At 55.4% G+C, this 27,101-nt stretch overlaps 4 protein-coding genes and 1 long non-coding RNA gene across 9 annotated transcripts; 4 read left to right on the top strand and 1 right to left on the bottom strand.

The window, feature by feature from the left end:
• The first annotated feature begins 280 nt into the window (after positions 1-280).
• Positions 281-5,831, top strand: apoeb (apolipoprotein Eb). The gene is made up of 5 exons (XM_069185385.1): positions 281-387; positions 1,650-1,719; positions 3,546-3,696; positions 4,482-4,769; positions 5,250-5,831. Exons 2-5 carry the CDS (start codon positions 1,677-1,679, stop codon positions 5,593-5,595), a joined length of 828 nt encoding a protein of 275 aa, XP_069041486.1. The 5' UTR covers positions 281-387; positions 1,650-1,676; the 3' UTR covers positions 5,596-5,831.
• LOC138225373 (uncharacterized) lies at positions 3,652-15,748 on the bottom strand. The gene is made up of 3 exons (XR_011183865.1): positions 15,661-15,748; positions 5,868-6,013; positions 3,652-3,727 (listed from the first exon to the last, which is right to left on the bottom strand). It is a non-coding gene; the product is annotated as an uncharacterized lncRNA (long non-coding RNA).
• On the top strand, positions 10,465-13,315 carry apoc1 (apolipoprotein C-I). The gene is made up of 4 exons (XM_069185374.1): positions 10,465-10,572; positions 11,610-11,676; positions 12,287-12,425; positions 12,863-13,315. The coding sequence occupies exons 2-4, from the start codon at positions 11,622-11,624 to the stop codon at positions 12,927-12,929; spliced, it is 261 nt and encodes an 86-aa protein (XP_069041475.1). The 5' UTR covers positions 10,465-10,572; positions 11,610-11,621; the 3' UTR covers positions 12,930-13,315.
• A 55-nt stretch (positions 15,749-15,803) lies between the features above and the next one.
• apoc4 (apolipoprotein C-IV) lies at positions 15,804-18,389 on the top strand. Its single transcript, XM_069185383.1, has 4 exons — positions 15,804-15,926; positions 16,338-16,388; positions 17,134-17,332; positions 17,703-18,389. The coding sequence occupies exons 2-4, from the start codon at positions 16,340-16,342 to the stop codon at positions 17,902-17,904; spliced, it is 450 nt and encodes a 149-aa protein (XP_069041484.1). The 5' UTR covers positions 15,804-15,926; positions 16,338-16,339; the 3' UTR covers positions 17,905-18,389.
• Positions 18,390-22,618: 4,229 nt separating this feature from the next.
• On the top strand, positions 22,619-26,034 carry apoc2 (apolipoprotein C-II). 5 transcript variants are annotated; one of them, XM_069185390.1, is made up of 4 exons: positions 22,619-22,787; positions 23,944-24,007; positions 24,424-24,577; positions 25,200-26,034. In XM_069185390.1, exons 2-4 carry the CDS (start codon positions 23,959-23,961, stop codon positions 25,285-25,287), a joined length of 291 nt encoding a protein of 96 aa, XP_069041491.1. In that variant the 5' UTR covers positions 22,619-22,787; positions 23,944-23,958; the 3' UTR covers positions 25,288-26,034. The 5 variants fall into 5 exon arrangements, with proteins under 5 accessions (XP_069041491.1, XP_069041490.1, XP_069041488.1 ...); XM_069185389.1 differs by having other exon boundaries at positions 22,619-22,873; XM_069185387.1 differs by having other exon boundaries at positions 22,620-22,830.
• Positions 26,035-27,101: the final 1,067 nt, after the last annotated feature.

Raw genomic sequence — 27,101 nt, 5'->3', positions numbered from 1 at the left:
GCTCGCGGGTGAGCGCGTTATCGCTGCGCGCCGATAGCAGGAGCGCTGAGCGAGAGGCGGGCGGACCTCGGACCTCGGACCGCGGACCTCGGAGGGCGCCACGCCTCGCCGCACCTGGGCACCACGGGCTGCCGAGCTCGGCGCTGACCCCTGCCTGTCCCCGGACACGAGCGCATCCACACCCACCCCCACACACACACGCGCGCGCGCGCGCCCCGAGCGCCCGCCCGCTTTGGCACGAAGTAACCTCGCGAGGAACTTCATCACACACACACACACGCACACGCACATCCCACATCACACCCCACCCCACGCGTGTATAAAAAGGCGGTCCGCACACAGCAGAAAGTCACCGAGGAAGAGGCAAGGCGGGGAGCATCGATCCAGGTGAGACAGCCGGTCCTTTCTGTAGACGCTACACGCCGACCTCAGGTCCGAGTTGAGTGGGAGGTTTAACGTCTCCGCGATTGCTCGTGGAGCAGGGGCGATGTCAGCACCGCTCTGGCAGCGGGGTGATCAATTATAAGGCGCGCTTTGATTCTGAGACGGAGTTATGAAAGATCGATTTCGCTGTCTGACGCGCCGATGTGGCCCGGACGAACGAGCCGATAACTCGACGCGAGCGTGGGGTGTCCGGGCGTGGGGTGCTGTGGGACTCTGAGGACGCGCTGCTGTCCGAGTGGATCTGACTCGCTCCGGAGCTTAATCACGGGGAGGTGCGCGCAAACAGGGGGTAGAAACAGACCTGTTAACAGACAGAGTCACTTCTCTCTCCTCTCAGTCCTGCTCAGTTCAAGAAGTTTCATTGGCATCTACAATCAGTGTTGCCAAAGCAAAACTAATACAATAAACATGAAACATCTACAGCCATTTACAACACAGACACAGTCATACGATATTTACATATAGACATCTAGAGCAGTACTGGGAGACAGGCTCACTGGTCCTCAGGCTGGGACAGGAGATCACACACTGGGCTGCCAGTTCAACTGAGTTCCTTCTCCCTCTCCCAGTAGGATTGGGAGCTGTTGTGATTCTGGCAGGTGTGGGGAATTCTGGGATCAGATGTGTAAATTTGGGGAAGAATGTCTCTCTAATCCCAGAGAATCTGTCACAGTGCAGTAGGAAGTGCACCTCAGTCTCTGATTACCCTCGCTGGCAGTGGGACCACGGCCTGTCCTCTCTGGACAGCCAAGTCTGCCTGTGTCCTGTGTGTGTGTCCAGGCTGTGGTCACCGAGCCTATCTTCTCTGGACAGCCAGGTCTGCCTGTGTCCAGTGTCTATGGCCAGGCTGTGGTCACCGAGCCTGTCCTCTCTGGGCAGCCAGGTCTGCCTGTGTCCAGTGTGTGTGTCCAGGCTGTGGTCACCGAGCCTATCTTCTCTGGACAGCCAGGTCTGCCTGTGTCCAGTGTCTATGGCCAGGCTGTGGTCACTGAGCCTGTCCTCTCTGGGCAGTCAGGTCTGCCTGTGTCCAGTGTCAGTGTCCAGGCTGTGGTCACTGAGCCTGTACTTCGTCTCTCACTCTTCTCTCCATCCCTCTCCCATTCTCTCACTCCTGTTTCTCTATTTTCTAATTCTATCACTCTTCATCCCTCTCTCCCTCGGTCTCCCTGCTGTATCTGGAGCTACATTTGTGTTTCATTCTGCAGCTGCTGCACAAACCCTCCTGTGGAACCATGAGGACTCTGGTTGTGATTCTGGTGTTGGCTGTCATTGCAGGTAAGTGAGTCTCTGGCACAGTCGAGCCAGACTGGAGTGTCAGTGTGCTGGACTCCACAGGGACTAGAGGAGTTTAGAGCCTGTGACTGGGCTGTGTCAGTGTGCTGGACTCCACAGGGACTAGAAGAGTCTAGAGCCTGTGACTGGGCTGTGTCAGTGTGCTGGACTCCACAGGGACTAGAAGAGTCTAGAGCCCAGTGACTGGGCTGTGTCAGTGTGCTGGACTCCACAGGGACTAGAGGAGTTTAGAGCCTGTGACTGGGCTGTGTCAGTGTCCTGGACTCCACAGGGACTATAAGAGTCTAGAGCCTGTGACTGGGCTGTGTCAGTGTCCTGGACTCCACAGGGACTATAAGAGTCTAGAGCCTGTGACTGGGCTGTGTCAGTGTGCTGGACTCCACAGGGACTAGAGGAGTCTAGAGCCTGTGACTGGGCTGTGTCAGTGTGCTGGACTCCACAGGGACTAGAAGAGTTTAGAGCCCAGTGACTGGGCTGTGTCAGTGTGCTGGACTCCACAGGGACTAGAAGAGTCTAGAGCCCTGTGACTGGGCTGTGTCAGTGTGCTGGACTCCACAGGGACTAGAAGAGTCTAGAGTCCTGTGACTGCGCTGTGTCAGTGTGCTGGACTCCACAGGGACTAGAGGAGTCTAGATCGCTGTGATTGGGCTGTGTCAGTGTGCTGGACTCCACAGGGACTAGAAGAGTCTAGAGCCCAGTGACTGGGCTGTGTCAGTGTGCTGGACTCCACAGGGACTAGAAGAGTCTAGAGCCCAGTGACTGGGCTGTGTCAGTGTGCTGGACTCCACAGGGACTAGAAGAGTCTAGAGCCTGTTACTGGGCTGTGTCAGTGTTCTGGACTCCACAGGGACTAGAAGAGTCTAGAGCCTGTGACTGGGCTGTGTCAGTGTGCTGGACTCCACATGGACTAGAAGAGTCTAGAGCCTGTGACTGGGCTGTGTCAGTGTGCTGGACTCCACATGGACTAGAAGAGTCTAGAGCCCTGTGACTGGGCTGTGTCAGTGTGCTGGACTCCACAGGGACTAGAGGAGTCTAGATCGCTGTGATTGGGCTGTGTCAGTGTGCTGGACTCCACAGGGACTAGAAGAGTCTAGAGCCCAGTGACTGGGCTGTGTCAGTGTGCTGGACTCCACAGGGACTAGAAGAGTCTAGAGCCCAGTGACTGGGCTGTGTCAGTGTGCTGGACTCCACAGGGACTAGAAGAGTCTAGAGCCCAGTGACTGGGCTGTGTCAGTGTCCTGGACTCCACAGGGACTAGAAGAGTCTAGAGCCTGTGACTGGGCTGTGTCAGTGTGCTGGACTCCACAGGGACTAGAAGAGTCTAGAGCCCAGTGACTGGGCTGTGTCAGTGTGCTGGACTCCACAGGGACTAGAAGAGTCTAGAGCCTGTGACTGGGCTGTGTCAGTGTGCTGGACTCCACAGGGACTAGAAGAGTCTAGAGCCCAGTGACTGGGCTGTGTCAGTGTGCTGGACTCCACAAGGACTAGAAGAGTCTAGAGCCCAGTGACTGGGCTGTGTCAGTGTGCTGGACTCCACAGGGACTAGAAGAGTCTAGAGCCCAGTGACTGGGCTGTGTCAGTGTGCTGGACTCCACAGGGACTAGAAGAGTCTAGAGCCTGTGACTGGGCTGTGTCGGTTTGCTGGACTCCACATGGACTAGAAGAGTCTAGAGCCTGTGACTGGGCTGTGTCAGTGTGCTGGACTCCACAGGGACTAGAAGAGTCTAGAGCCTGTGACTGGGCTGTGTCAGTGTGCTGGACTCCAGAGGGACTAGAAGACACACAGACTCACTGACCTGTGTCCCCAGGCTGTCAGGCCCGTGCTGTGCCCAGTGAAGAGCCCAAGACGAAATGGGAGGAGATGGTGGACCAGTTCTGGCAGTATGTGGCTGACGTGAACACCAAGATGGATGGAGTTGTGGACAACCTAAAGAGCTCCCAGCTGACCCGTGAGCTGGAGTGAGTACAGCCTGCTGCAGCACCTCAACACCTGTGTGAGAAATCAGAGCAGGAAGACATTGCTAGGAAGTATGGAATAGAGGAACACAAATTTGCTATTTCTGTGTCATCACACTATGTAAGCAGAACTGATCAAAGAGACCCCTAATTCTGGAGGTGTCTGTCTATATCCGAGTCTCTATTTGTATCACAGTGTGACTGGGGCTCCTTTAAAGCTCTCTGCTCCAGACTGCAGGGAGATGAGTCTCCTGACTCTATAAGGGCTGTGTCTCTACCTGTAACACTGACACAGGTCACAGTGAGACTGGGGCTCCTTTAAAGCTCTCTGCTCCAGACTGCAGGGAGATGAGTCTCCTGACTCTATAAGGGCTGTGTCTCTACCTGTAACACTGACACAGGTCACAGTGAGACTGGGGCTCCTTTAAAGCTCTCTGCTCCAGACTGCAGGGAGATGAGTCTCCTGACTCTATAAGGGCTGTGTCTCTACCTGTAACACTGACACAGATCACAGTGAGACTGGGGCTCCTTTAAAGCTCTCTGCTCCAGACTGCAGGGAGATGAGTATCCTGACTCTATAAGGGCTGTGTCTCTACCTGTAACACTGACACAGGTCACAGTGAGACTGGGGCTCCTTTAAAGCTCTCTGCTCCAGACTGCAGGGAGATGAGTCTCCTGACTCTATAAGGGCTGTGTCTCTACCTGTAACACTGACACAGATCACAGTGAGACTGAGACTGCAGGGAGATGAGTATCCTGACTCTGAGTGACCTTGTCCTTCCTGACAGTGGACTGATCAGGGACACCATGGCCGAGCTCAGCGTGTACAGCGATGACCTCCAGAACAAGCTGGCGCCCTACACGAAGGACGCGGGCGAACGCTTCGCCCGGGACTTCGCCGTCCTGCGCGACCGGCTGCACGCCGACATGCTGGGCGCCCGCAACAAGGCGGCGCAGTACAGCGAGGAGATGCGCGTGATGATGGAGCAGAATGTGGACGACGTGCGCAACCGGCTCAACCTGTACACCCGCAAGCTGAAGAAGAGGCTGGGCAAGGACACCGAGGAGATCCGCAGGTAAGAGCACCGGGCTCAGGTCAGAGGTCAGCACTCGCAGGTAAGAGCACCGGGCTCAGGTCAGAGGTCAGCACTCGCAGGTAAGAGCACCGGGCTCAGGTCAGAGGTCAGCACTCGCAGGTAAGAGCACCGGGCTCAGGTCAGAGGTCAGCACACTCACAGGTAAGAGCACCTGGGTCAGGTCAGAGGTCAGCAGACTCACAGATTGGATCACCTGGGTCAGGTCAGAGGTCAGCAGACTCACAGATTGGATCACCTGGGTCAGGTCAGAGGTCAGCAGACTCACAGGTATGATCACCTGGATCAGGTCAGAGGTCAGCAGACTCACAGGTATGATCACCTGGGTCAGGTCAGAGGTCAGCAGACTCACAGGTTGGATCACCTGGCTCAGGTCAGGGGTCAGCAGCGAGAGGGCAGATGCGCTCAGGGCTGTGAACCAGTCCGGATCAGGCCGCCTGACCCCCCGCTCTCCTCCCGCAGGAGAGCCTCTGCCTACCTGGAGGAGCTGCAGTCCCGCACGCAGCAGAGCGTGGAGGCAGCGCGCCAGCGTCTGGAGCCCCTCGTCAGCTCCCTGCAGGACAAGGCGCAGGAGAAGCTGCAGGCGCTGCAGCAGATCCTCGGGCAGCAGGGCGACGGGCTGCGCCAGCACTTCGACACGCAGGCCACGCAGATCCGCGGGCAGCTGGAGCAGACGGCGCAGGAGCTGCGCAGCTCGCTGGAGGCCAAGCTGGAGGAGCTGCGCCTGTGGTTCGAGCCCTACGCCCAGGAGCTGAGGGGCAAGCTGGAGGAGGCCGTCCAGAAGCTGCAGCAGGACGCCAGCGCCTAGACCGGCAGCGGAGCCCTCCCCCCACTAACGTCACCCCTTCCCAGACTAACTGCCCCCCCCCGGCCCCCAGCGCAGCACTCCAGAAGCGCCGCGTCGACGCCTGTGTCCGGAGAGCAGGACACGAAGGACCGGGAGTGACCGGCCTGGTGTCCAGCTCCTCTCTGGGCCGATGCTGCTGGCTCCTGAGGGAGTGCGCTGTGCTGTCTGTAACCACGGTGATTAAACTTGAGAAGATCCGCCTGTGTCCTGGTCATTCATGCTGTCGGTCTCACCTGTCCGTGTGGAGTGAGAAGGGGCTGGGGTTTGCTCTGGACACACTCTCCCCTTAATATGCTGTCCATCTGACTGCCCTGTCCACCTGTGTCCACCCCTGTCCATCAGCTGGTCCATTTGACTGCCCCTGTCCATCAGTGTCTCCCTGCAAATAGGTAAATTTGGTGAAGTACTTTGCTGAGGGGCTCAACAGCTGTTGAGTCTCTACCTGGGATTCAAACCCGTGACCCCCCAGTAACAGGTCCTGAGCCCCCAGTCTCTCCCCCACGCTGCTGCCTGTATATTAACACTGGGCTCTGTATTAATCCAGATCAAGTCGCTTGAGCACAGACTCTAATGTACAGTGATGACCTGGAGACGGAGTGCAGTACTGCTCCTTCCCCAGGGGCACTGCAGAGCTGTACCATTGTTGTGCTGTTGCAGATTGGAACCTGCAACCCCCACAGTGAGAAATGCAGAGCCCTGACCGATCCTCCACATAGTAATCACAGATCAATAAGCCTGACTGATCCGCAAGAACATGGAAACAACATTCCTGTCCTAATCAACACACAGAGCAGATGAGTATGTTCTGAAGGCGGTAGATGAAGTACCTTATATAAGACTTGCCGCCAAATGCAGTAAACACCCAAGACAAGGCTGAAAGGAGATACTAGCACAGGGTGACACACGCAGGCAGAAACGTTTTTAGAAGCATCCTATGAGATGGTCTGCACAGAAACCGCAATTCATCATTCCAGACACGGTGGAGAACAGCTCCGCTGTGAGGATAATAATAATAACATAATAATAAACTTTATTTTATATAGCGCCTTTAAAGGTGGCTTCTCAAAGCGCTCAATACAGAGCTCAATCCGAAGCTTTAAAATCAGGGGGCTGAGGACTGTAAACACACTGGTCAGGCTTCATGAATCACAGTGGACATCTCTGTTGCCATGTTAGAGGAAACATCACTCACAGGGAATCAGGCCACAGCACCAGAAACATCCTGGGGCCCAGTGCAGCACTCTACACTGACAGACTGAAGGAACTGAGTCTCCTTAGTCTGAAGGGAGTGTCCCACACTGACAGGCTGGAGGAATTCTCTTTTGTCTTGAGCACAGAAGACTAGGGGGATACATGAATTCAAAATCCACAACGATACTGAGAAAGTCCTCCCCAGAATCAACAGTAACAAACCCGAGGACACAGGCGAAAACTACAGGGAAGAGCTTTTAAAAATGAAAACAGAATCCACTTCTTTACAGAAAGGGTGGAGGGAGTCTGTATTAACCTCCCCCTCTCTCTCTCAGTGCAGTGTTAATGTACTGGAGTGTCCAGTCAGTGTGTCTGTATTAACCCCTCTCTCTCAGTGCAGTGTTCATGTACTGGAGTGTCCAGTCAGGTGTGTCTGTATTAACCCCTCTCTCTCTCAGTGCAGTGTTAATGTACTGGAGTGTCCAGTCAGTGTGTCTGTATTAACCCCTCTCTCTCTCAGTGCAGTGTTAATGTACTGGAGTGTCCAGTCAGTGTGTCTGTATTAACCCCTCTCTCTCTCAGTGCAGTGTTAATGTACTGGAGTGTCCAGTCAGTGTGTCTGTATTAACCCCTCTCTCTCTCAGTGCAGTGTTAATGTACTGGAGTGTCCAGTCAGTGTGTCTGTATTAACCCCTCTCTCTCTCAGTGCAGTGTTAATGTACTGGAGTGTCCAGTCAGTGTGTCTGTATTAACCCCTCTCTCTCTCAGTGCAGTTTTAAAGTACTGGAGTGCCCAGTCAGTCACATTATCACAGCTGAGCTCCTCGTCTGTCCTCCTCTGTCCTGTTTCAACACGCTGGTTTCTCCTGCACATTCCGATGCGCCGCCGTGTCACGCGATCGCTGTCCTGAGCAGCGCGTTCCGCTGAGCTGTTTGTTTGGTTAGAGAGATTGTTTTGTTTCTGACTTGTGTACCAAGAATCTCCCGGCCCGCCCACACGGCCCCAGGTTACGCAACATTCCTGATAACTGCACCAACAGCGGGGGCTGATGCCAGACTGTGCCGGGCGCGAGATTCACAACGGATCCCCTGACTCTGCACAGCACAGGCAGACACTGGAGAGAGAGGGGGCTGGGACAGTTGTGTACCCCAGTGACAACATCACCCATGACTCTGCACAGGACAGACAGGCAGGGAGGCAGACAGACAGGACAGACAGACAGGCAGGGAGGCAGGGAGGTAGGACAGATAGGCAGGGAGGCAGACAAGCAATTTCTTAAGTCCCTGTCAGACCGTTGAGGAATCATGTCCATCTCTCTTGGTGTAACAGATGGACAAGCAGAGCTTGTTCTACAGCTCTTTTCCCTAGACGACAGAAAAAAGACCCAAACAGAGGACACCAGTGCACAAGAGAGCAGCAGCTCCAGGAGCTGAGGTTCCAATCGGACAGCTGGGCGCGAGCTCTGGGCCCGGGAGGAGACCGCCAGTAACCCCGCCAGCCAGAGTGACCGCTGGTACTGCAGTTCACCGCATGGAGACGCTCAGCGCAGGGCCCCAGCTCGCCCAACTGTGTTAGAGACAGAACGAGATGACAGAGCTCTGGGGAAAACCAGGCTGTCAGCGGCACAGGGGGACCACCAGGGGGCGCTCTCTTCCCTCTGGTCCAGAATACACACACTGTGCTGCAGGAGCTGTTAAACTGGGGTCCTGAGCACGGGGCCATTACAGGTCCCAGGACACTGGTCCTGAGAGTGGGGGTGTCAAACCCGGAGTCCTGACTGAACCCCACTCTGGGCTGGACAGGCTGTCCTCCCTAACTCTTTGGGATGAAAGGCACTTTCTAAAGGCAAGAAGTTATTATTAATATGTAGAAAGTCTTCAGATGTTTTTGCAGTAGACATCCTGAGCACAAGAGCTGTTGACGTGAAACCAGCTGTGCAGCAGCTGTATCACAGAGCTCCTCCGGTCTGGGCCAGATGTCAGGACTTTACCCCCTCACTCCCCCCAGTGACGAGCCTCTCCGCTGGGTTACTGAGGGTCACTGCCCTTCTGCACACACACACAGCTGAGCGCTGAGCAGAGAAACACACACTCACACAGCTGAGCGCTGAGCAGAGAAACACACACTCACACAGCTGAGCGCTGAGCAGAGAAACACACACTCACACACACTCGCACAGCTGAGCGCTGAGCAGAGAAACACACACTCACACACACTCGCACAGCTGAGCTCTGAGCAGTGAAACACACACTCACACAGCTGAGCGCTGAGCAGAGAAACACACACTCACACAGCTGAGCGCTGAGCAGAGAAACACACACTCACACAGCTGAGCGCTGAGCAGAGAAACACACACTCACACAGCTGAGCGCTGAGCAGAGAAACACACACTCACACAGCTGAGCGCTGAGCAGAGAAACACACACTCACACAGCTGAGCGCTGAGCAGAGAAACACACACTCACACAGCTGAGCGCTGAGCAGAGAAACACACACTCACACAGCTGAGCGCTGAGCAGAGAAACACACTCACACACTCGCACAGCTGAGCACTGAACAGAGAAAGAAACACACAGCTGAGCACTGAACAGAGAAACACACACACAGCTGAGCACTGAACAGAGAAACACACACACAGCTGAGCACTGAACAGAGAAACTAACAGCTGAGCTCTGAGCAGTGAAACATACACACACAGCTGAGCTCTGAGCAGTGAAACACACACTCACACAGCTGAGCTCTGAGCAGTGAAACACACACTCACACAGCTGAGCGCTGAGCAGAGAAACACACTCACACAGCTGAGCGCTGAGCAGAGAAACACACACTCACACACACACACACACACACACACACACACACAGCTGAGCTCTGAGCAGAGAAACACACACACACAGCTGAGCTCTGAGCAGAGAAACACACACACACAGCTGAGCTCTGAGCAGAGAAACACACACACACAGCTGAGCTCTGAGCAGTGAAACACACACACACAGCTGAGCGCGGAGCAGAGAAACACACACACACACATTGTGCTGTGCAGTCTCTCTGTCTCCAGAGAGGATAGCAGGACAGACAGACTGTCTCTCTCTCAGTGACTCCAGACTCTGTACTTTAACCTGAAGTATTCTGGGGTTCCCTCTTCAGTGTGTTGCCTCAGGCTGGGGGTACACTTAGGGCTGCAGAAGAGATGTGGGCCCAAGCTGAAGGCTCAGATTCAGGGGAGAGGTCAGGGGTACAGCAGGAGTGAGCTTTAGGGGTACCTGGATGGGGTGCAGTCCACCTGACCTCCCACCGGAGACTGTGGCAAACAGCCCCTCTGACAGCACACGCTCCGCGGATCCGGCAGTGCCGGTGACACACCGTGAACCGCACACTGGCGTTCGCGCCGGGGCCCCCCAGGGAACCGACTACCCCCACCTGCGTGGCCGCTGTTTCCTTCTGGCGACTGCAACGCAAATGTCGCCTGTATCCGCACAGTTTGCAGCGCGTTTCCTTCGCCGAAACCGAGTGGAGGTAAAAACACCAACCGGGCTGTTAATCTTTAACTGGGGGAGGACAGGGGGGGCGCCCACAGAATCACCCGCCCCGCTCGCTGGCCTGACCTTTGTCACTGCCGCGTGTGAGTGTTTGTGCTGGAGGTCAGGGGTCAGGGGCCGCGCGGCGCTTTATAAGGAGGACCGAGCCGTGGAAGAGACAGAACCCCCACACCATTTCAAACACAAAGTCTCCTGCCCCGAGAGACAGGTGAGTTCATTCTTCTATATTTATTTGTGTTACTGATGCTGCATGTAGCTCATTGGTATGAACTACGTCATGATTTAAATCCTTAATTAGCTTTGTTATTTAAGGTAAGTAATGGTAGCATCATAAAAATCAAGTCTCCTGCACGCATTAATTCGGGCAGATACAATCACCCGGTGATGAGGGCAGTAAACGGCAGCCTGTCCCGTCGCCTGGGCTCTGTCCGTGGCCGGTCGCACAGCGACGCCTGCTGGCCACCCCGGACACTGCAAGCGCCCAGATGACAGACTGCTGAGGATCTCACGACTAGGAAGCTTTAAAACGAGCGTCGCCTTTTCCCAGCGCATATTTCCACGTTTTAAACTCCGTCAGAATGTTTTCAGGAAATAAAAAAAATTACAAATGTACAGAAGTACAGAAAGAGCTTTATTCCCGAATGAAAAGAGAAGAGATGAAACACAACGTTTCGGCTGTAGAGCCTCCTTCAGGTCAGGAATGAGCCTTTAATCCCTGAGGAAGAAGCCTTTACTTGTTCCTTTGCAGCCTGTGCATGCTGACGCAGCTCCACCTGAACTAATTCATTATAACTGCCTGCCCACACTGCTGACTTAACTACCCGTCCACACTACAGTGATGGAGCTCAGCAGGACCCTGTGGGTCACCCTGCTCGGACCCTGAGCCGACCAGCTCTGGCAAAGTTTCACCCACAGCTGGTGTCATGAGTTACTGTACCAGCCTTTCTGTGCCCAAACCTGCTCTCACTGGGCTTTACTGCACCGCACTGTGCTTTTACCCTGATCTTACTGGGCTTTGCTGCACTGCACTGTGCTTTTACCCTGATCTTACTGGGCTTTGCTGCACTGCACTGTGCTTTTACCATGATCTCACTGGGCTTTGCTGCACTGGACTGTGCTTTTACCATGTCTTCATAGATAACAGCTGATGAAAACGTAGTACAGGTAGTACAGACAGGTACTGGTGTTGAAGGCAGAGCTAAAACTGTCCTTTAACATGGGCTCTGTGACCTCTGTGTGCTGCAGGAATCAGAGAAGATGAAGCTGCCTGTTGCCATTGCAGTGCTGGTCCTGGTACTGGCTGTCCACTCAGGTCAGTGTGTCTGTATGAACCCCTCTCTCTCTCTCTCTCTCTCTCAGTGCAGTGTTAATGTACTGGAGTGTCCAGTCAGTGTGTCTGTATTAACCCCTCTCTCTCTCAGTGCAGTGTTAATGTACTGGAGTGTCCAGTCACTGTGTCTGTATTAACCCCTCTCTCTCTCAGTGCAGTGTTCATGTACTGGAGTGTCCAGTCAGTGTGTCTGTATTAACCCCTCTCTCTCTCAGTGCAGTGTTCATGTACTGGAGTGTCCAGTCAGTGTGTCTGTATGAACCCCTCTCTCTCTCAGGGCAGTGTTAATGTACTGGAGTGTCCAGTCAGTGTGTCTGTATTAACCCCTCTCTCTCTCAGTGCAGTGTTAATGTACTGGAGTGTCCAGTCAGTGTGTCTGTATTAACCCCTTTCTCTCAGTGCAGTGTTAATGTACTGGAGTGTCCAGTCAGTGTGTCTGTATTAACCCCTCTCTCTCTCTCAGTGCAGTGTTAATGTACTGGAGTGTCCAGTCAGTGTGTCTGTATTAACCCCTTTCTCTCTCAATGCAGTGTTAATGTACTGGAGTGTCCAGTCAGTGTGTCTGTATGAACCCCTCTCTCTCTCTGAGTAGATGCTGCAGAGGAGTCCACTATTGAGGAGCGGTTTGCTAACTTCCACACTCAGGTGAAGGAGTTCACCAGTGACCTGACAGAAAAAGCCAAGACGACCTTTGAACAGATCCACCAGAGTGAATTTGCAGTCAAGACCAGGTACAGCTCTGAGACTCTTTATCAACGTAGAGTAAAGTGAGATCAGGGTAAAAGCACAGTGCAGTAAATCACAGTGAGATCAGGGTAAAAGCACAGTAAATCACAGTGAAATCAGGGTAAAAGCACAGTGCAGTGCAGAAACCCACAGTGAGATCAGGGTAAAAGCACAGTACAGTGCAGTAAAGCCCAGTGAGATCAGGGTGAAAGCACAGTACAGGGCAGTAAAGCCCAGTGAGATCAGGGTGAAAGCACAGTACAGGGCAGTAAAGCCCAGTAAGATCAGGGTGAAAGCACAGTACAGTGCAGTAAAGCCCAGTGAGATCAGGGTGAAAGCACAGGGAGACACCATGCCACAGCCCGGCTGGCTCAGGGTTCGAGCAGGGGATCTCTGCCTGCAGGTGACCAGGATGCCTGATGCTCTCCGTCTCTCCCCCCAGGAACTGGTTCTCAGAGCAGTTTGACAAGGCGAAGCAGAAGTTTGAGGAGACCTTCAAGCAGAAGTGAAGAGACCCCTCCTGTCTGATCTCCCCCCTCTCTCTCCCTGTCCCAGAACCCCGATATCCCTCCTGTCTGATCTCCCCCCTCTCTCTCCCTGTCCCAGAACCCCGATATCCCTCCTGTCTGATCTCCCCCCTCTCTCACCCCCACCTTGGCCGCTGTCTCTGATCCCAAGTCTCGAGGGGGGTGTCTTCTGTTTGTCGCGTTCAGTAATGAAGGGCGGAGCTGAGCCCGTCTCCGTCTCGCCTCCCCACTCCGCCCTGGACGCGCGGTGACACCCCCCCTCCTCCTGAGGAACGGCCATCGGCAAAGCGGAACGAGTCTGGAGCCATCGTCCCCCATCCCAGAATCCCACCGATGGCGAGGGCAATAAACATCGCTTTTCTAACGAGCGCAGTGGTCTCAGAGTTTCTGTTCAGATTCAGTTGTGTTCCGGGAGAAATGAGAACCTGCCTACAGGTCAAACACATCTGAGCTCTCCTCTCACACATCTGTGTGTATCGGTACTGGTCTCTGAGCCCACCTGTCGGTGTCGATACCTGTGAACCTGTCTGTCCAACTATCGGTTTCTCACCATAACTGGCTCTTAACCTGTCTGTCTGTTAATGTGTCCATCTGTGTTTCCTACATAAGAAAGCCCATCTACACACAGACTTTGTGAGCTCAGGGTAAAAGCACAGCACAGTGCAGTAAATGACAGTGAGATCATGGTAAAAGCACACTATGGTGCAATAAAGCCCAGTGAGATCAAGATAAAAGCACAGTACGGTGCAGTAAATCACAGTGAGATCGGGGTAAAAGCACAGTTCAGTGCTTCAGGTCTGAACACTTGATAGACATTAATATATTACTCACCTTTTACTGCAGTACTGGCTTCAGGGTGTCCTGTCACCCTGAGAAAAGATCGCCTGAGCTCTGTACTTTTTAAGGATCCCAAGGCATCGATTTCAACAACATGGCTGGGCTGCTTGTTCCACACTCCCACCATCCTTTGTGTAAAGAAGTGCCTCCTGGTCTTTGTTATGAAATGCATTTTTCCCTGTGTCCCCTGGTCCGTGGGTCACTGTCCATCGTGAAGTCCGTTGGGTTGACAGTCAGAGCCGGTGAGGATTCTGACTACTTGGACCAGAACCCTCTGCTCAAGACTGAAGAGACTCAGTTCCTCCAGTCTGTCGGTGGGCTGACTTTGACTTGTGAAGTGGGAACAGTGACAGCAGAGTTGGATTCTGCAGTAACCTGTCCCACTGGGCTTTCACAGGGGGCAGTGGAATGGGCCTCTACCAACTGGCACTGAGGGCAGTGTTGATGTACTGGAGTGTCCAGTCAGTGTGTCTGTATTAACCCCTCTCTCTCTCAGTGCAGTGTTAATGTACTGGAGTGTCCAGTCAGTGTGTCTGTATGAACCCCTCTCTCTCTCAGTGCAGTGTTAATGTACTGGAGTGTCCAGTCAGTGTGTCTGTATGAACCCCTCTCTCTCAGTGCAGTGTTAATGTACTGGAGTGTCCAGTCAGTGTGTCTGTATTAACCCCTCTCTATCAGTGCAGTGTTAATGTACTGGAGTGTCCAGTCAGTGTGTCTGTATTAACCCCTCTCTCTCTCAGTGCAGTGTTAATGTACTGGAGTGTCCAGTCAGTGTGTCTGTATTAACCCCCCTCTCTCTCAGTGCAGTGTTAATGTACTGGAGTGTCCAGTCAGTGTGTCTGTATTAACCCCTCTCTCTCTCAGTGCATGGAGTGTCCAGTCAGTGTGTCTGTATTAACCCCCCTCTCTCAGTGCAGTGTTAATGTACTGGAGTGTCCAGTCAGTGTCTGTATTAACCCCTCTCTCTCTCAGTGCAGTGTTAATGTACTGGAGTGTCCAGTCAGTGTGTCTGTATGAACCCCTCTCTCTCTCTCAGTGCAGTGTTAATGTACTGGAGTGTCCAGTCAGTGTGTCTGTATGAACCCCTCTCTCTCTCAGTGCAGTGTTAATGTACTGGAGTGTCCAGTCAGTGTGTCTGTATTAACCCCTCTCTCTCAGTGCAGTGTTAATGTACTGGAGTGTCCAGTCAGTGTGTCTGTATTAACCCCTCTCTCTCTCAGTGCAGTGTTAATGTACTGTAGTGTCCAGTCAGTGTGTCTGTATGAACCCCTCTCTCTCTCTCAGTGCAGTGTTAATGTACTGGAGTGTCCAGTCAGTGTGTCTGTATTAACCCCTCTCTCTCTCAGTGCAGTGTTAATGTACTGGAGTGTCCAGTCAGTGTGTCTGTATTAACCCCTCTCTCTCTCAGTGCAGTGTTAATGTACTGGAGTGTCCAGTCAGTGTGTCTGTATTAACCCCTCTCTCTCAGTGCAGTGTTAATGTACTGGAGTGTCCAGTCAGTGTGTCTGTATGAACCCCTCTCTCTCTCAGTGCAGTGTTCATGTACTGGAGTGTCCAGTCAGTGTGTCTGTATGAACCCCTCTCTCTCTCAGTGCAGTGTTAATGTACTGGAGTGTCCAGTCACTCCACACCACAGCAGCTCTTTCAGTTCTAGACACAGCGCTGTGCTGTCCCGAGCGGGGTCGCCGCCCTGTGCCGTGTTATCTGGGGAGACGGGTTGCGCAAACCCCGTGTCTGAAACAGCGCAAACAGAGGCGGGTCCGCGGCTGTCTGGCTCGGACGCGCCGGTTCGATACCAGACACACACGTGTACCCGCCCATATCCCGCTACCCGCCCGCCAACCGCTAGTACTTTTGTCTTTATAGTTGCAAATACCTTAGTTGTCCTCGTCTCACTGACTCTCTTCCAAGGCAAAATGGAGAGAAATCACCTGCCGGTCTGGCGCGCCCTCGGGCCCTCGGGCCCTGCGCATGCGCGGGCGGGGTGAGCTGACCGCTCCGCCAGCCTATGAGGAGGGGCGGTCCGCGGGCTCGCGCCGCCCGGCTGCAGGGCTTTAGGGCGCCAGCCGCCCGCGCGCCGCACACTGCGGGGTGGAACCGCACGCGAGACAGAGGAGCCCAGCCCGACGGTCACGAGAGCAGGTCTGGACACGCGCGGTTAATTGATGATTATCGGCTTGTTAGCAGCCTGCAGGCGCCTGAATTCTGATTTCTTTCGTGTCGCATTTATAGCTTCTAAATGTTAAAAGGTGGCATTGAAATTATACAAATTTGTTTCTAGGAAGCATTTTTAAAATAGTTTTTACTTTAATCTTTCTTCTCTCTCTCTCCCTCTCCTGCATCTTCGTCTCCTCTGGTCTCCATTCCTCCCTGTCACCCCGAACTCTCACATTCTCTCTGTCCCCGTCACCCCAAACTCTCTGCCTCTCTCATCCCAATTCTCCTGCTCTCCTCCTGTCTCCCCAAACTCAATCCGTCTCTTCTCCCCCTCTGTCTCCCGCTCTCTGTCCTCCTCTCTCCTCTCTCCTGTGTCTCCTCTCTCCTCTCTCTCAGACATGGCTGTGAAGCAGGTGACAGTGGTTCTACTGTTTCTTCTCCTACAAGGTAAGAAACCGACTCTCCTGTCTCTCTCCTGACACTCCTGTCTCTCCTCCCTCTCTCTCCTGTCTCTCCTGCTCCTCTCCCAGCTGTGTTCCTGGGACTTGTCCCACTGGTCCACACTGGGCATGACATTCCCTCCCTGTTAATTCTGTATCGGGACTCTGGGATACAGAGTTGATTCCCGTTGCTGGACCTGGGAATTTAAGGGGGAGTCTGCACGTTCTGTCAGCCGGTGAGGAGTGTAGCACAAGACGCAGGATCCTGACCCCCCGATTTCCTGTGTACCCACTTATTTACTAGCTGGGGGGTTGTCAAGGGAGAGCTACGCTATCCTGTCCTGTCCTGTCCTGTCCTGTGCAGTCCTGTGCAGTCCTGTGCTGTGCTGTTCTGTGCAGTCCTGTCCTGTCCTGTCCTGTCATGTCCTCTGCTGTGCAGTGCTGTCCTGTCCGGTGCTGTACAGTCTTATCCTGTCCTGTACAGTCTTATCCTGTCCTGTGCAGCCCTGTCCTGTACTGTCCTGTACTGTCCTGTGCTGTGCAGTCCTGTTCTCTCCTGTCCTGTGCAGTCCTGTGCAGTCCTGTGCAGTCCTGTCCTGTGCAGTCCTGTGCAGTCCTGTCCTGTGCTGTCCTGTGCAGCCCTGTGTTGTCCTGTCCTCTCCTGTCGTGTGCATCCCTGTCCTGTGCTGTCCTGTCCTCTCCTGTCCTGTGCTGTCCTGTGCTGTCATACTGTTCCCCCTGTCCCCCCGCAGTCACCCTCGCGCCCGCGGCGCCCCAGGGCAGCGCGGAGGAGCCGGCCGGCGGGCTGCTGCAGCGCGCCAGCGAGGCGCTCGGGTACGTGCGCGGTCTGTACGCCGACGTGACCGACTCCGTCGCCACCTCCGAAACCTGGAAGCTCCTCAAGGAGATGCTGCCAGACGACCCCCTCGGCGAGGCCAGCAAGCTGCCCAAGTCAGTGCCTGCTCGCGGACGGGGGCCTGAGGGGGGAGCGGGGGCTCACACGCCAGACACGCCTCTCTCTCCCGTACAGGAAGTGTGTCACACGCCAGACACGCCTCTCTCTCCCGTACAGGAAGTGTGTCACACGCCAGACTCCTGTCTCTCTCCCGTACAGGAAGTGTGTCACACGGCAGACACGCCTCTCTCTCCTGTACAGGAAGTGTGTCACACGCCAGACACGCCTCTCTCTCCCGTACAGGAAGTGTGTCAGGCAGTGTGTGAGCGGCTCTCAGGCAGCGCTGGTGTGGCGCCCCTTCCTGGAGGAGTGATGCCGGGTGGGGACGTGGTCTGACCCTCTGTCCCCGTGTGTGTCTCCCCGCAGGACCATCACCAGCCAGGTGGAGGCAGTGAGCAGCGCGGTGAGGGGCTTCGCTGAAGCCTACTACGACGACCACATCAAGGACGTGGCTCAGCCCTTAGTGGGCTGGGCCAGCGCCACGGCGGTGTCCTTCTGGGACAGGCTCAAGGTCCAGTACGACCAGATCTGGACGCCCACACCGACGGCTGCCCCGGCGTCCACATAGAGTCCTGGCTGTGGGGGCTCGGGATGTCCATCCTGCGCAACCCGCCCTGCTCTCCCGAACCACACTGGCCGAGGACCAGGCGCCCGCCCGAAACCCACCGGCATCGCAGACGAGCTGGGAGCACAGGGACAATGACATTCCTACAGGGCGCAGACTGACACCCCCCCGTCTCCTAATGAATACATACGGGTAACATGCGCCCCTTTCCTGACAGCCTTTCCTAACAACAGCTCCGTCTGTTATCGGAGCCGCCCTGAATCCGGGTTTTCCCGAGTAATGCTCCCCTGGGACCTTCCCGGACCCGACGCAGCTCAGCTCCTCACTCCTTCAACACCGACCGGAGGAGAATCCCACGGACAATCGGCCTGTCCCGGAGAGTCACCCCGAAATGTTCCAGATGTGCTCCCCCTTCTCTCCCCTCTGTGCTCCTCCTGTCTACCTGTCTGTAACACCGTCGGCTTCTCAATAAACACCTGTTACCCACAGCTGTGACGCTGGTTTCTCACACGGAGAGGAGAGAGGGCAGAGCAAGTGAGCGAGGGAGGCGCACCACAGGGGCGATCGAGTGACACAGGGAGGCGCACCACAGGGGCGATCGAGTGACAGAGTTGGAGGCGCACCACAGGGGCGATCGAGTGACACAGGGAGGCGCACCACAGGGGCGATCGAGTGACACAGGGAGGCGCACCACAGGGGCGATCGAGTGACACAGGGAGGCGCACCACAGGGGCGATCGAGTGACACAGGGAGGCGCACCACAGGGGCGATCGAGTGACAGAGTGGGAGGCGCACCACAGGGGCGATCGAGTGACACAGGGAGGCGCACCACAGGGGCGATCGAGTGACACAGGGAGGCGCACCACAGGGGCGATCGAGTGACACAGGGAGGCGCACCACAGGGGTGATCGAGTGACAGAGTGGGAGGTGCACCACAGGGGCGATCGAGTGACACAGGGAGGCGCACCACAGGGGCGATCGAGTGACACAGGGAGGCGCACCACAGGGGTGATCGAGTGACAGAGTGGGAGGCGCACCACAGGGGTGATCGAGTGACAGAGTGGGAGGCGCACCACAGGGGTGATCGAGTGACACAGGGAGGCGCACCACAGGGGTGATCGAGTGACAGAGTGGGAGGCGCACCACAGGGGTGATAGAGTGACAGAGTGGGAGGCGCACCACAGGGGCGATCGAGTGACACAGGGAGGCGCACCACAGGGGTGATCGAGTGACAGAGTGGGAGGCGCACCACAGGGGCGATCGAGTGACACAGGGAGGTGCACCACAGGGGTGATCGAGTGACAGAGTGGGAGGCGCACCACAGGGGTGATCGAGTGACAGAGTGGGAGGCGCACCACAGGGGCGATCGAGTGACACAGGGAGGCGCACCACAGGGGTGATCGAGTGACACAGGGAGGCGCACCACAGGGGTGATCGAGTGACAGAGTGGGAGGCGCACCACAGGGGTGATCGAGTGACACAGGGAGGCGCACCACAGGGGCGATCGAGTGACACAGGGAGGCGCACCACAGGGGTGATCGAGTGACAGAGTGGGAGGTGCACCACAGGGGCGATCGAGTGACACAGGGAGGCGCACCACAGGGGCGATCGAGTGACACAGGGAGGCGCACCACAGGGGTGATCGAGTGACAGAGTGGGAGGCGCACCACAGGGGTGATCGAGTGACAGAGTGGGAGGCGCACCACAGGGGTGATCGAGTGACACAGGGAGGCGCACCACAGGGGTGATCGAGTGACAGAGTGGGAGGCGCACCACAGGGGTGATAGAGTGACAGAGTGGGAGGCGCACCACAGGGGCGATCGAGTGACACAGGGAGGCGCACCACAGGGGTGATCGAGTGACAGAGTGGGAGGCGCACCACAGGGGCGATCGAGTGACACAGGGAGGTGCACCACAGGGGTGATCGAGTGACAGAGTGGGAGGCGCACCACAGGGGTGATCGAGTGACAGAGTGGGAGGCGCACCACAGGGGCGATCGAGTGACACAGGGAGGCGCACCACAGGGGTGATCGAGTGACACAGGGAGGCGCACCACAGGGGTGATCGAGTGACAGAGTGGGAGGCGCACCACAGGGGTGATCGAGTGACACAGGGAGGCGCACCACAGGGGCGATCGAGTGACACAGGGAGGCGCACCACAGGGGCGATCGAGTGACAGAGTGGGAGGCGCACCACAGGGGCGATCGAGTGACAGAGTGGGAGGCGCACCACAGGGGCGATCGAGTGACACAGGGAGGCGCACCACAGGGGTGATCGAGTGACACAGGGAGGCGCACCACAGGGGTGATCGAGTGACACAGGGAGGCGCACCACAGGGGTGATCGAGTCACAGAGTGGGAGGCGCACCACAGGGGCGATCGAGTGACACAGGGAGGCGCACCACAGGGGCGATCGAGTGACACAGGGAGGCGCACCACAGGGGTGATCCAGTGATACAGGGTGACGGAGAGGTGTAAAGGAATGTCTAACACTGCAGTGTTCATCCAGCACTGTACAGCTAATACAACACTGCACAGCTAATACAACAGTGTACACCTAATACAACACTGCACAGCTAATACAACACTGCACAGCTAAAACAGCACTGTACAGCTAATACAACACTGTACACCTAATACAACACTGCACAGCTAATACAACACTGTACACCTAATACAACACTTTACACCAAATACAACACTGCACAGCTAATACAACAGTGTACAGCTAAAACAGCACTGCACAGCTAATACAACAATGCACAGCTAAAACAGCACTGTACAGCTAATACAACACTGTACACCTAATACAACACTGCACAGCTAATACAACAGTGTACACCTAATACAACACTGCACAGCTAATGCAGCACTGTACAGCTAATACAACACTGCACAGCTAATACAGCACTGTACAGCTAATACAGCACTGTACAGCTAATACAACAATGCACAGCTAATACAACAGTGTACACCTAATACAACACTGCACAGCTAATACAGCACTGTACAGCTAATACAACAATGCACAGCTAATACAACAGTGTACACCTAATACAACACTGCACAGCTAATACAGCACTGTACAGCTAATACAACACTGCACAGCTAATACAGCACTGCACTGTTAATCTAGCACAACACCGTTAGAGAGTCTAGCACTGTACACCTAATCCAGCACAATACAGCTAATACAGCACTGCACTGTTAATCTAACACTGTACAGCTAATACAGCACTGTACAGCTAATCTAATATCGTACACCTAATACAGCACTGCACTGTTAATATAACACTGCACTAGACACTACACTCTGTGGGTAAGGATCTGCGTCTGTGGCTGGAAGGTTGCCGGTTCAAATCCCACAGCCTGCAGAGGAATCCTACTCCGTTGGGCCCCTGAGCAAGGCCCTTAACCCCAACTGCTCCAGGGGCGCTGTATAAATGGCTGACCCCAAGCTTCTCTCGTCTAGAGCCCCGTGACTGGGCTGTGTGTCAGTTTGCTGGACTCCACAGGGACTAGAAGAGTCTAGAGCCTGTGACTGGGCTGTGTGTCAGTGTCCTGGACTCCACATAGACTAGAAGAGTCTAGAGCCTGTGACTGGGCTGTGTGTCAGTGTGCTGGACTCCACAGGGACTAGAAGAGTCTAGAGCCCTGTGACTGGGCTGTGTCAGTGTGCTGGACTCCACAGGGACTAGAAGAGTCTAGAGCCCTGAGACTGGGCTGTGTCAGTGTGCTGGACTCCACATGGACTAGAAGAGTCTAGAGCCTGTGACTGGGCTGTGTCAGTGTGCTGGACTCCACAGGGACTAGAAGAGTCTAGAGCCCTGTGACTGGGCTATGTGTCAGTGTACTCGAATTAGCTGTAATAGCTAATGGTCTCTGTCATGGATTGGAAATCTGGGATGTTTCAGAACCCCCAGTGTTGGCTCGGGCTGGTCCGAAGTCCAGATGGCTACATCACCTGCTCTTCTATTTACTGCTGGAGGGCTCCAGGAACACAGTAAACACTGAGGCTTAGACAAACTGACCCTTGAACCCCTGTGAATCGCTGTCCCAGCAGATGAATCGCTCCGCACAGGCCTGGAGACACTGCGCTCTAGTGCTCTAGTGCAGAATTCACAGGTCTGTGTCTCTGTAGGCAAGTCTCCTTTAAACCATCCTAAACCAGGCTCCTGGGGAGCCCCACTCCAGCCAGGTCAGAGGTCAATTCCTACCACTTGCGGTCAGTCAGACAGGCCACGTCTCACAGGTGCTTAGTGATTTTTTCTGAAACAAAACAGCCAGAGACACTCTGGCTCAAAAGATCCAACGTTCCTTCATTAAACAAATCACTTGCTTAACTGATCAATAAGCTGCAAGTGCCTCTACTAACTGGACTGGGGACCCCTGTGCTTACTGGAATGGGGCTCTCCAGGACCAGGGTTTGGGGACCCCTGTACTAACTGGACTGGGGCTCTCCGGGATCAGGGACCCCTGTACTAACTGGACAGGGGCTCTCTGGGACCAGGGACCCCAGATCTCAATAACGAACAGCAGGTGCTTGCAGCTCCAGAGAGCAAGGGTCCGAAGGGGGGCTCACACGCGCGGCGCTGTGTGGGGAGACAACGTGTCCCAGCGGACTTGGGACTGTCCTGAGTCAACACAGGGGTCAAGAGTTAAGCTGAGCTGCACGTCAGCAAGCGCTTATCACAAGTGGCCGCGCACAGGCACGAGTACATATAGGAGAGAGAGTCCGCTCCGCGCCAGCACACACAGGTATATATAGGAGAGAGGGTCTGCTCCGCGCCAGCACACACAGGTATATATAGGAGAGAGAGTCTGCTCCGCGCCAGCACACACAGGTATATATAGGAGAGAGGGTCTGCTCCGCGCCAGCACACACAGGTATATATAGGAGAGAGAGTCTGCTCCGCGCCAGCACACACAGGTATATATAGGAGAGAGAGTCTGCTCCGCGCCAGTACACACAGGTATATACAGTATAGGAGAGAGTGTCTGCTCCGCGCCAGTACACACAGGTGTATATAGTATAGGAGAGAGAGTCTGCTCTGCGCCAGCACACACAGGTGTATACAGTATAGGAGAGAGAGTCTGCTCTGCGCCAGCACACACAGGTGTATACAGTATAGGAGAGAGAGTCTGCTCTGCGCCAGCACACACAGGTGTATATAGTATAGGAGAGAGAGTCTGCTCTGCGCCAGCACACACAGGTGTATACAGTATAGGAGAGAGTGTCTGCTCTGCACCAGCACACACAGGTGTATACAGTATAGGAGAGAGAGTCTGCTCTGCGCCAGCACACACAGGTGTATACAGTATAGGAGAGAGTGTCTGCTCCGCGCCAGCAGTCCCAGTGAGAAATTGCGTGAGGAAGGAAGTCCTGATGCTCCGCTCTCCCGCAGGGCTCCTCCTGCTGGTGGGAAGGAGTCACTGCGCCCAGCGCCACCCCACAGGCCCCTGGGCTGCAGGTCTCCCAGGATGCACTGCAGAGGGACCCCCCCCTGGTGGGGAAGGAGACTCGCTCACTGACGCGCCTCGCGGCCCAGAGGCGTGGAATCCAGCGTGAAACAGGGGTTCGAGATCAGGGGGTGTGAGGGAGAAGGAAACTGGAAGGGGGACTTTGGCCCTGCCTCGTGGCTACAGGGTCCCGGGTTCGAATCCAGACCGGCACAGCTGAAACTTGGGAGCCTGCATGTTCCCCCTGCACTTCAGGCAGGGGTACGGGGGGGGTGCGGGCTATGTGTGACTGTGTCTGCTGGGTCAGGCACAAGCACAGCAGGAAGGCAGAACTAGAGCAAGCTGGTCAGTCAGTCCCGGTCTTGTTCAACCGAAAGAGCCTCTTCATAAGACCAGGGAGTGAAGACACAGGACCCTGGAGTGGGCCGAGGATGCACGGCGACGGCCTCGTTTCTCTCTCTGTGAAATACCTTCTCGCTGTGAGCCGTGAGAGGACTCCACCTAGCGGACAGAAGGTGGAACCGCTGCTGCTGCTGCTGCGCTGCGCTTTGTTAAGGGCGCCTGTCTCTCTCTCTCTCCCCAGATCCCGACCGACACCATGAACAGGCTCCTCGCCCTGGCGGTCCTCCTGGTCCTCTGCTGCTGTGGTAAGCGCTCCGAGACCCCGAGCCACTGTCCAAACACGCCTTACCCAGCCCCGTCCGGGTGTCAGCAGAGCCTGACCCGCCGGCGAGAGCGTTTGGACCCCTGCCGCTGGCGGTTCCGGACGTATCGGTCCGGCACGTCTTGGCCCAGCAGGAACGTGAGACGCGCATCACGGTGCTGCTGTTGAAAAAACTCCGCCTGCAGGCAGATTCGAGCGTACTGTGACCACGCAGCGAGGGCTCCCTGTGCACCCGTGACATTCACACGCGAGGCATTTTCTCGGGAGTACCGATCGGCTTTGCCGGGGACGTTGGCGCCGTCTTGTGGCGGCAGGCGGAACTACAGCGGCGCTGCGCGCCCCGTGCGTGTGTCTGAGACTCCCGGCCCCCCGTTAATCACCGTCCTGCTGCTCCCCCAGGCGCCGACAGTCTCCCCACAGAAGCCCCCCAGGAGGCCACGGACCCCCTGAAGACGGTCAGCGACACCCTGTGGTCTTACTATGACCACACCATGAAGACGGCCTCGGGCTGGGTGGACCAGGCCAAGAGCTGGAAACTGGACGACAAGGCCAGGTGTGTAGAGCCCCTCTCGCACTGACACCCCCACGCTCTGACGGACACCCCCACGCTCTGACTGACACTGACACACTGACTGACACTCTGACTCACTGACACACTGACTGACCCTCTGACACTCTGACTGACACACTGATGCTCTGACACTCTGACTCACTGACACTCTGACTCTCTGACTGACACTCTGACTGACACACTGATGCTCTGACACTCTGACTCACTGACTGACACTCTGACTGACACACTGATGCTCTGACACTCTGACTCTCTGACTGACACTCTGACTGACACACTGATGCTCTGACACTCTGACTCACTGACTAACACTCTGACTGACACACTGATGCTCTGACACTCTGACTCACTGACACTCTGACACTCTGACTGACACACTGATGCTCTGACACTCTGACTCACTGACACTCTGACACTCTGACTGACACTCTGGCTGACACACTGATGCTCTGACACTCTGACTCACTGACACTCTGACACTCTGACTGACACTCTGACTGACACACTGATGCTCTGACACACTGACACTCTGACTGACACTCTGACACACTGACACTCTGACACTCTGACTGCTTGAATTTCTCCCCCTCTTCCTCTTCCTCAGGAATGCTTATGAGGAGACTTCAAAGGCTGTGACCACGTACGCTGGAATCCTGAAGGACCAAGTTTACCACATCTTATTCACCCAGTAACCCCCTCCAGAACCCCCCCTGCCCCCTGCCCCCTGACCCCTGACCCCCGAGAAAGACTCTCAGCACGGGGCGCCAGCCCTGCCCCTGACACCCCTGAGGCAGCCGGGCAGCAGCCTGGACTTCTGGGAAGAGCTTTGGAGTGCCAGCTGGAGGGTCACGGGTTCACATCCGAGGTGGGGGCACAGCTTGCAGCATTGTACCCAGAATACTCCAGCTGTGCCACACGGGGACCGGACTCATGCAGAGAACAAAACAATAAAGGGGGCATCTTCAGCCCCTGTAAGTCGCTTGGGAAAAAGCCGCCGACCAACTTTATTAATTAAGCATAAGGACTACAAATTCAGAGCCTTAAGACATCCTAATCCCAGAGACAATCTCCAGTTTTCCGTAGGGTGCTATGGCTCTCTCTCTTGACGGGGGTGACATCACTGCGAGAGCAGCCCACAGACACAGAGCCGTTCGACAGCTCTCCCACGTCCTCCTCCAGTCACAGACTGCGGCCGTCTCCACAGTGTGGACGTGCGGTCCTCGGTCCTGATTCCTGACCATCACGGGTGCTTTGTGATCCGCCGCTGGGCTCTGAGCTGGAGAGCGTGAGACAAACACACCCCTCCCACACGCAGGCACACACACACACACACACACACACACACACACACACTGTCTCCCGGAATCCCTCGTCTCCTGGGGCTAGCCTGCGTGCCGCCTCGCTGAGCTCTTGCAATAAAATCTTTGCGTTTGTACAAACAGTTGTCTGGTTGTGTGTGTTCTGATCCACGATGGCTATGAACATCAACATGTGAGAAAGGTCCCGGACCAGAGCAGGACCTGGGTTTCTAGGTGGAAATACCGTCCAGACAATCAGATAGAAGCCCAGATAAACAACATGGCTGAGCAGTCTGTTCCACTCCCCCACATCTCTTTGTGTAAAGACACCCCCTCCTGTTTTCCCTGTAGTCTGCATTGGTGTGCTCTAGTTTGTGGTTCACCCTGAAGGCGCCCACTGAGTTGACTTTGATGGTTCAGAATATTTGAATCAGGCTTGAGTTGCAAGCTTTTTACTTTGTACTACATGGATTTTTTTAATGTCCTCTTCCTTTTTCATGATGCCCTCAGTCTCTCCTACAGCAGTGTCCTCAGTCTCTCCTACAGCAGTGCCCTGATGCCCTCAGTCTCTCCTACAGCAGTGTCCTCAGTCTCTCCTACAGCAGTGCCCTGATGCCCTCAATCTCTCCTACAGCAGTGCCCTGATGCCCTCAGTGTCTCCTACAGCAGTGCCCTGATGCCCTCAGTCTCTCCTACAGCAGTGCCCTGATGCCCTCAGTCTCTCCTACAGCAGTGCCCTGATGCCCTCTGTCTCTCCTACAGCAGTGTCCTGATGCCCTCTGTCTCTCCTACAGCAGTGTCCTCAGTCTCTCCTACAGCAGTGTCCTGATGCCCTCAGTGTCTCCTACAGCAGTGTCCTGATGCCCTCAGTCTCTCCTACAGCAGTGCCCTGATGCCCTCAGTCTCTCCTACAGCAGGGCCCTGATGCCCTCAGTCTCTCCTGCAGCAGTGTCCTGATGCCCTCAGTCTCTCCTACAGCAGTGCCCTGATGCCCTCAGTCTCTCCTACAGCAGGGCCCTGATGCCCTCAGTCTCTCCTACAGCAGTGTCCTGATGCCCTCAGTCTCTCCTACAGCAGTGTCCTGATGCCCTCAGTCTCTCCTACAGCAGTGTCCTGATGCCCTCAGTCTCTCCTACAGCAGTGCCCTGATGCCCTCAGTCTCTCCTACAGCAGTGCCCTGATGCCCTCAGTCTCTCCTACAGCAGTGC

This window comes from Lepisosteus oculatus, chromosome 27 (assembly GCF_040954835.1).
Source record: "Lepisosteus oculatus isolate fLepOcu1 chromosome 27, fLepOcu1.hap2, whole genome shotgun sequence".
Taxonomy (NCBI): Eukaryota; Metazoa; Chordata; class Actinopteri; order Semionotiformes; family Lepisosteidae; genus Lepisosteus; species Lepisosteus oculatus.
Note: the sequence above shows the minus strand (reverse complement) of the source record. Positions and strands in the feature narration are given on the sequence as shown.

What these genes read in the sequence shown, in the direction of transcription:
- apoc1 (XM_069185374.1), top strand. Translation starts at nt 11,622, where the DNA reads ATGAAGCTGCCTGTTGCCATTGCAGTGCTGGTCCTGGTACTGGCTGTC. An exon ending in GGTACTGGCTGTCCACTCAG is followed by an intron (nt 11,677 to 12,286) that starts GTCAGTGTGTCT and finishes CTCTCTGAGTAG; the next exon opens with ATGCTGCAGAGGAGTCCACT. An exon ending in GAATTTGCAGTCAAGACCAG is followed by an intron (nt 12,426 to 12,862) that starts GTACAGCTCTGA and finishes CTCTCCCCCCAG; the next exon opens with GAACTGGTTCTCAGAGCAGT.
- apoeb (XM_069185385.1), top strand. Translation starts at nt 1,677, where the DNA reads ATGAGGACTCTGGTTGTGATTCTGGTGTTGGCTGTCATTGCAG. An exon ending in GGTGTTGGCTGTCATTGCAG is followed by an intron (nt 1,720 to 3,545) that starts GTAAGTGAGTCT and finishes CTGTGTCCCCAG; the next exon opens with GCTGTCAGGCCCGTGCTGTG. An exon ending in GACACCGAGGAGATCCGCAG is followed by an intron (nt 4,770 to 5,249) that starts GTAAGAGCACCG and finishes CTCCTCCCGCAG; the next exon opens with GAGAGCCTCTGCCTACCTGG.
- apoc4 (XM_069185383.1), top strand. Translation starts at nt 16,340, where the DNA reads ATGGCTGTGAAGCAGGTGACAGTGGTTCTACTGTTTCTTCTCCTACAA. An exon ending in ACTGTTTCTTCTCCTACAAG is followed by an intron (nt 16,389 to 17,133) that starts GTAAGAAACCGA and finishes GTCCCCCCGCAG; the next exon opens with TCACCCTCGCGCCCGCGGCG. An exon ending in GAGGCCAGCAAGCTGCCCAA is followed by an intron (nt 17,333 to 17,702) that starts GTCAGTGCCTGC and finishes GTCTCCCCGCAG; the next exon opens with GACCATCACCAGCCAGGTGG.
- apoc2 (XM_069185390.1), top strand. Translation starts at nt 23,959, where the DNA reads ATGAACAGGCTCCTCGCCCTGGCGGTCCTCCTGGTCCTCTGCTGCTGT. An exon ending in CCTGGTCCTCTGCTGCTGTG is followed by an intron (nt 24,008 to 24,423) that starts GTAAGCGCTCCG and finishes CTGCTCCCCCAG; the next exon opens with GCGCCGACAGTCTCCCCACA. An exon ending in AAACTGGACGACAAGGCCAG is followed by an intron (nt 24,578 to 25,199) that starts GTGTGTAGAGCC and finishes CCTCTTCCTCAG; the next exon opens with GAATGCTTATGAGGAGACTT.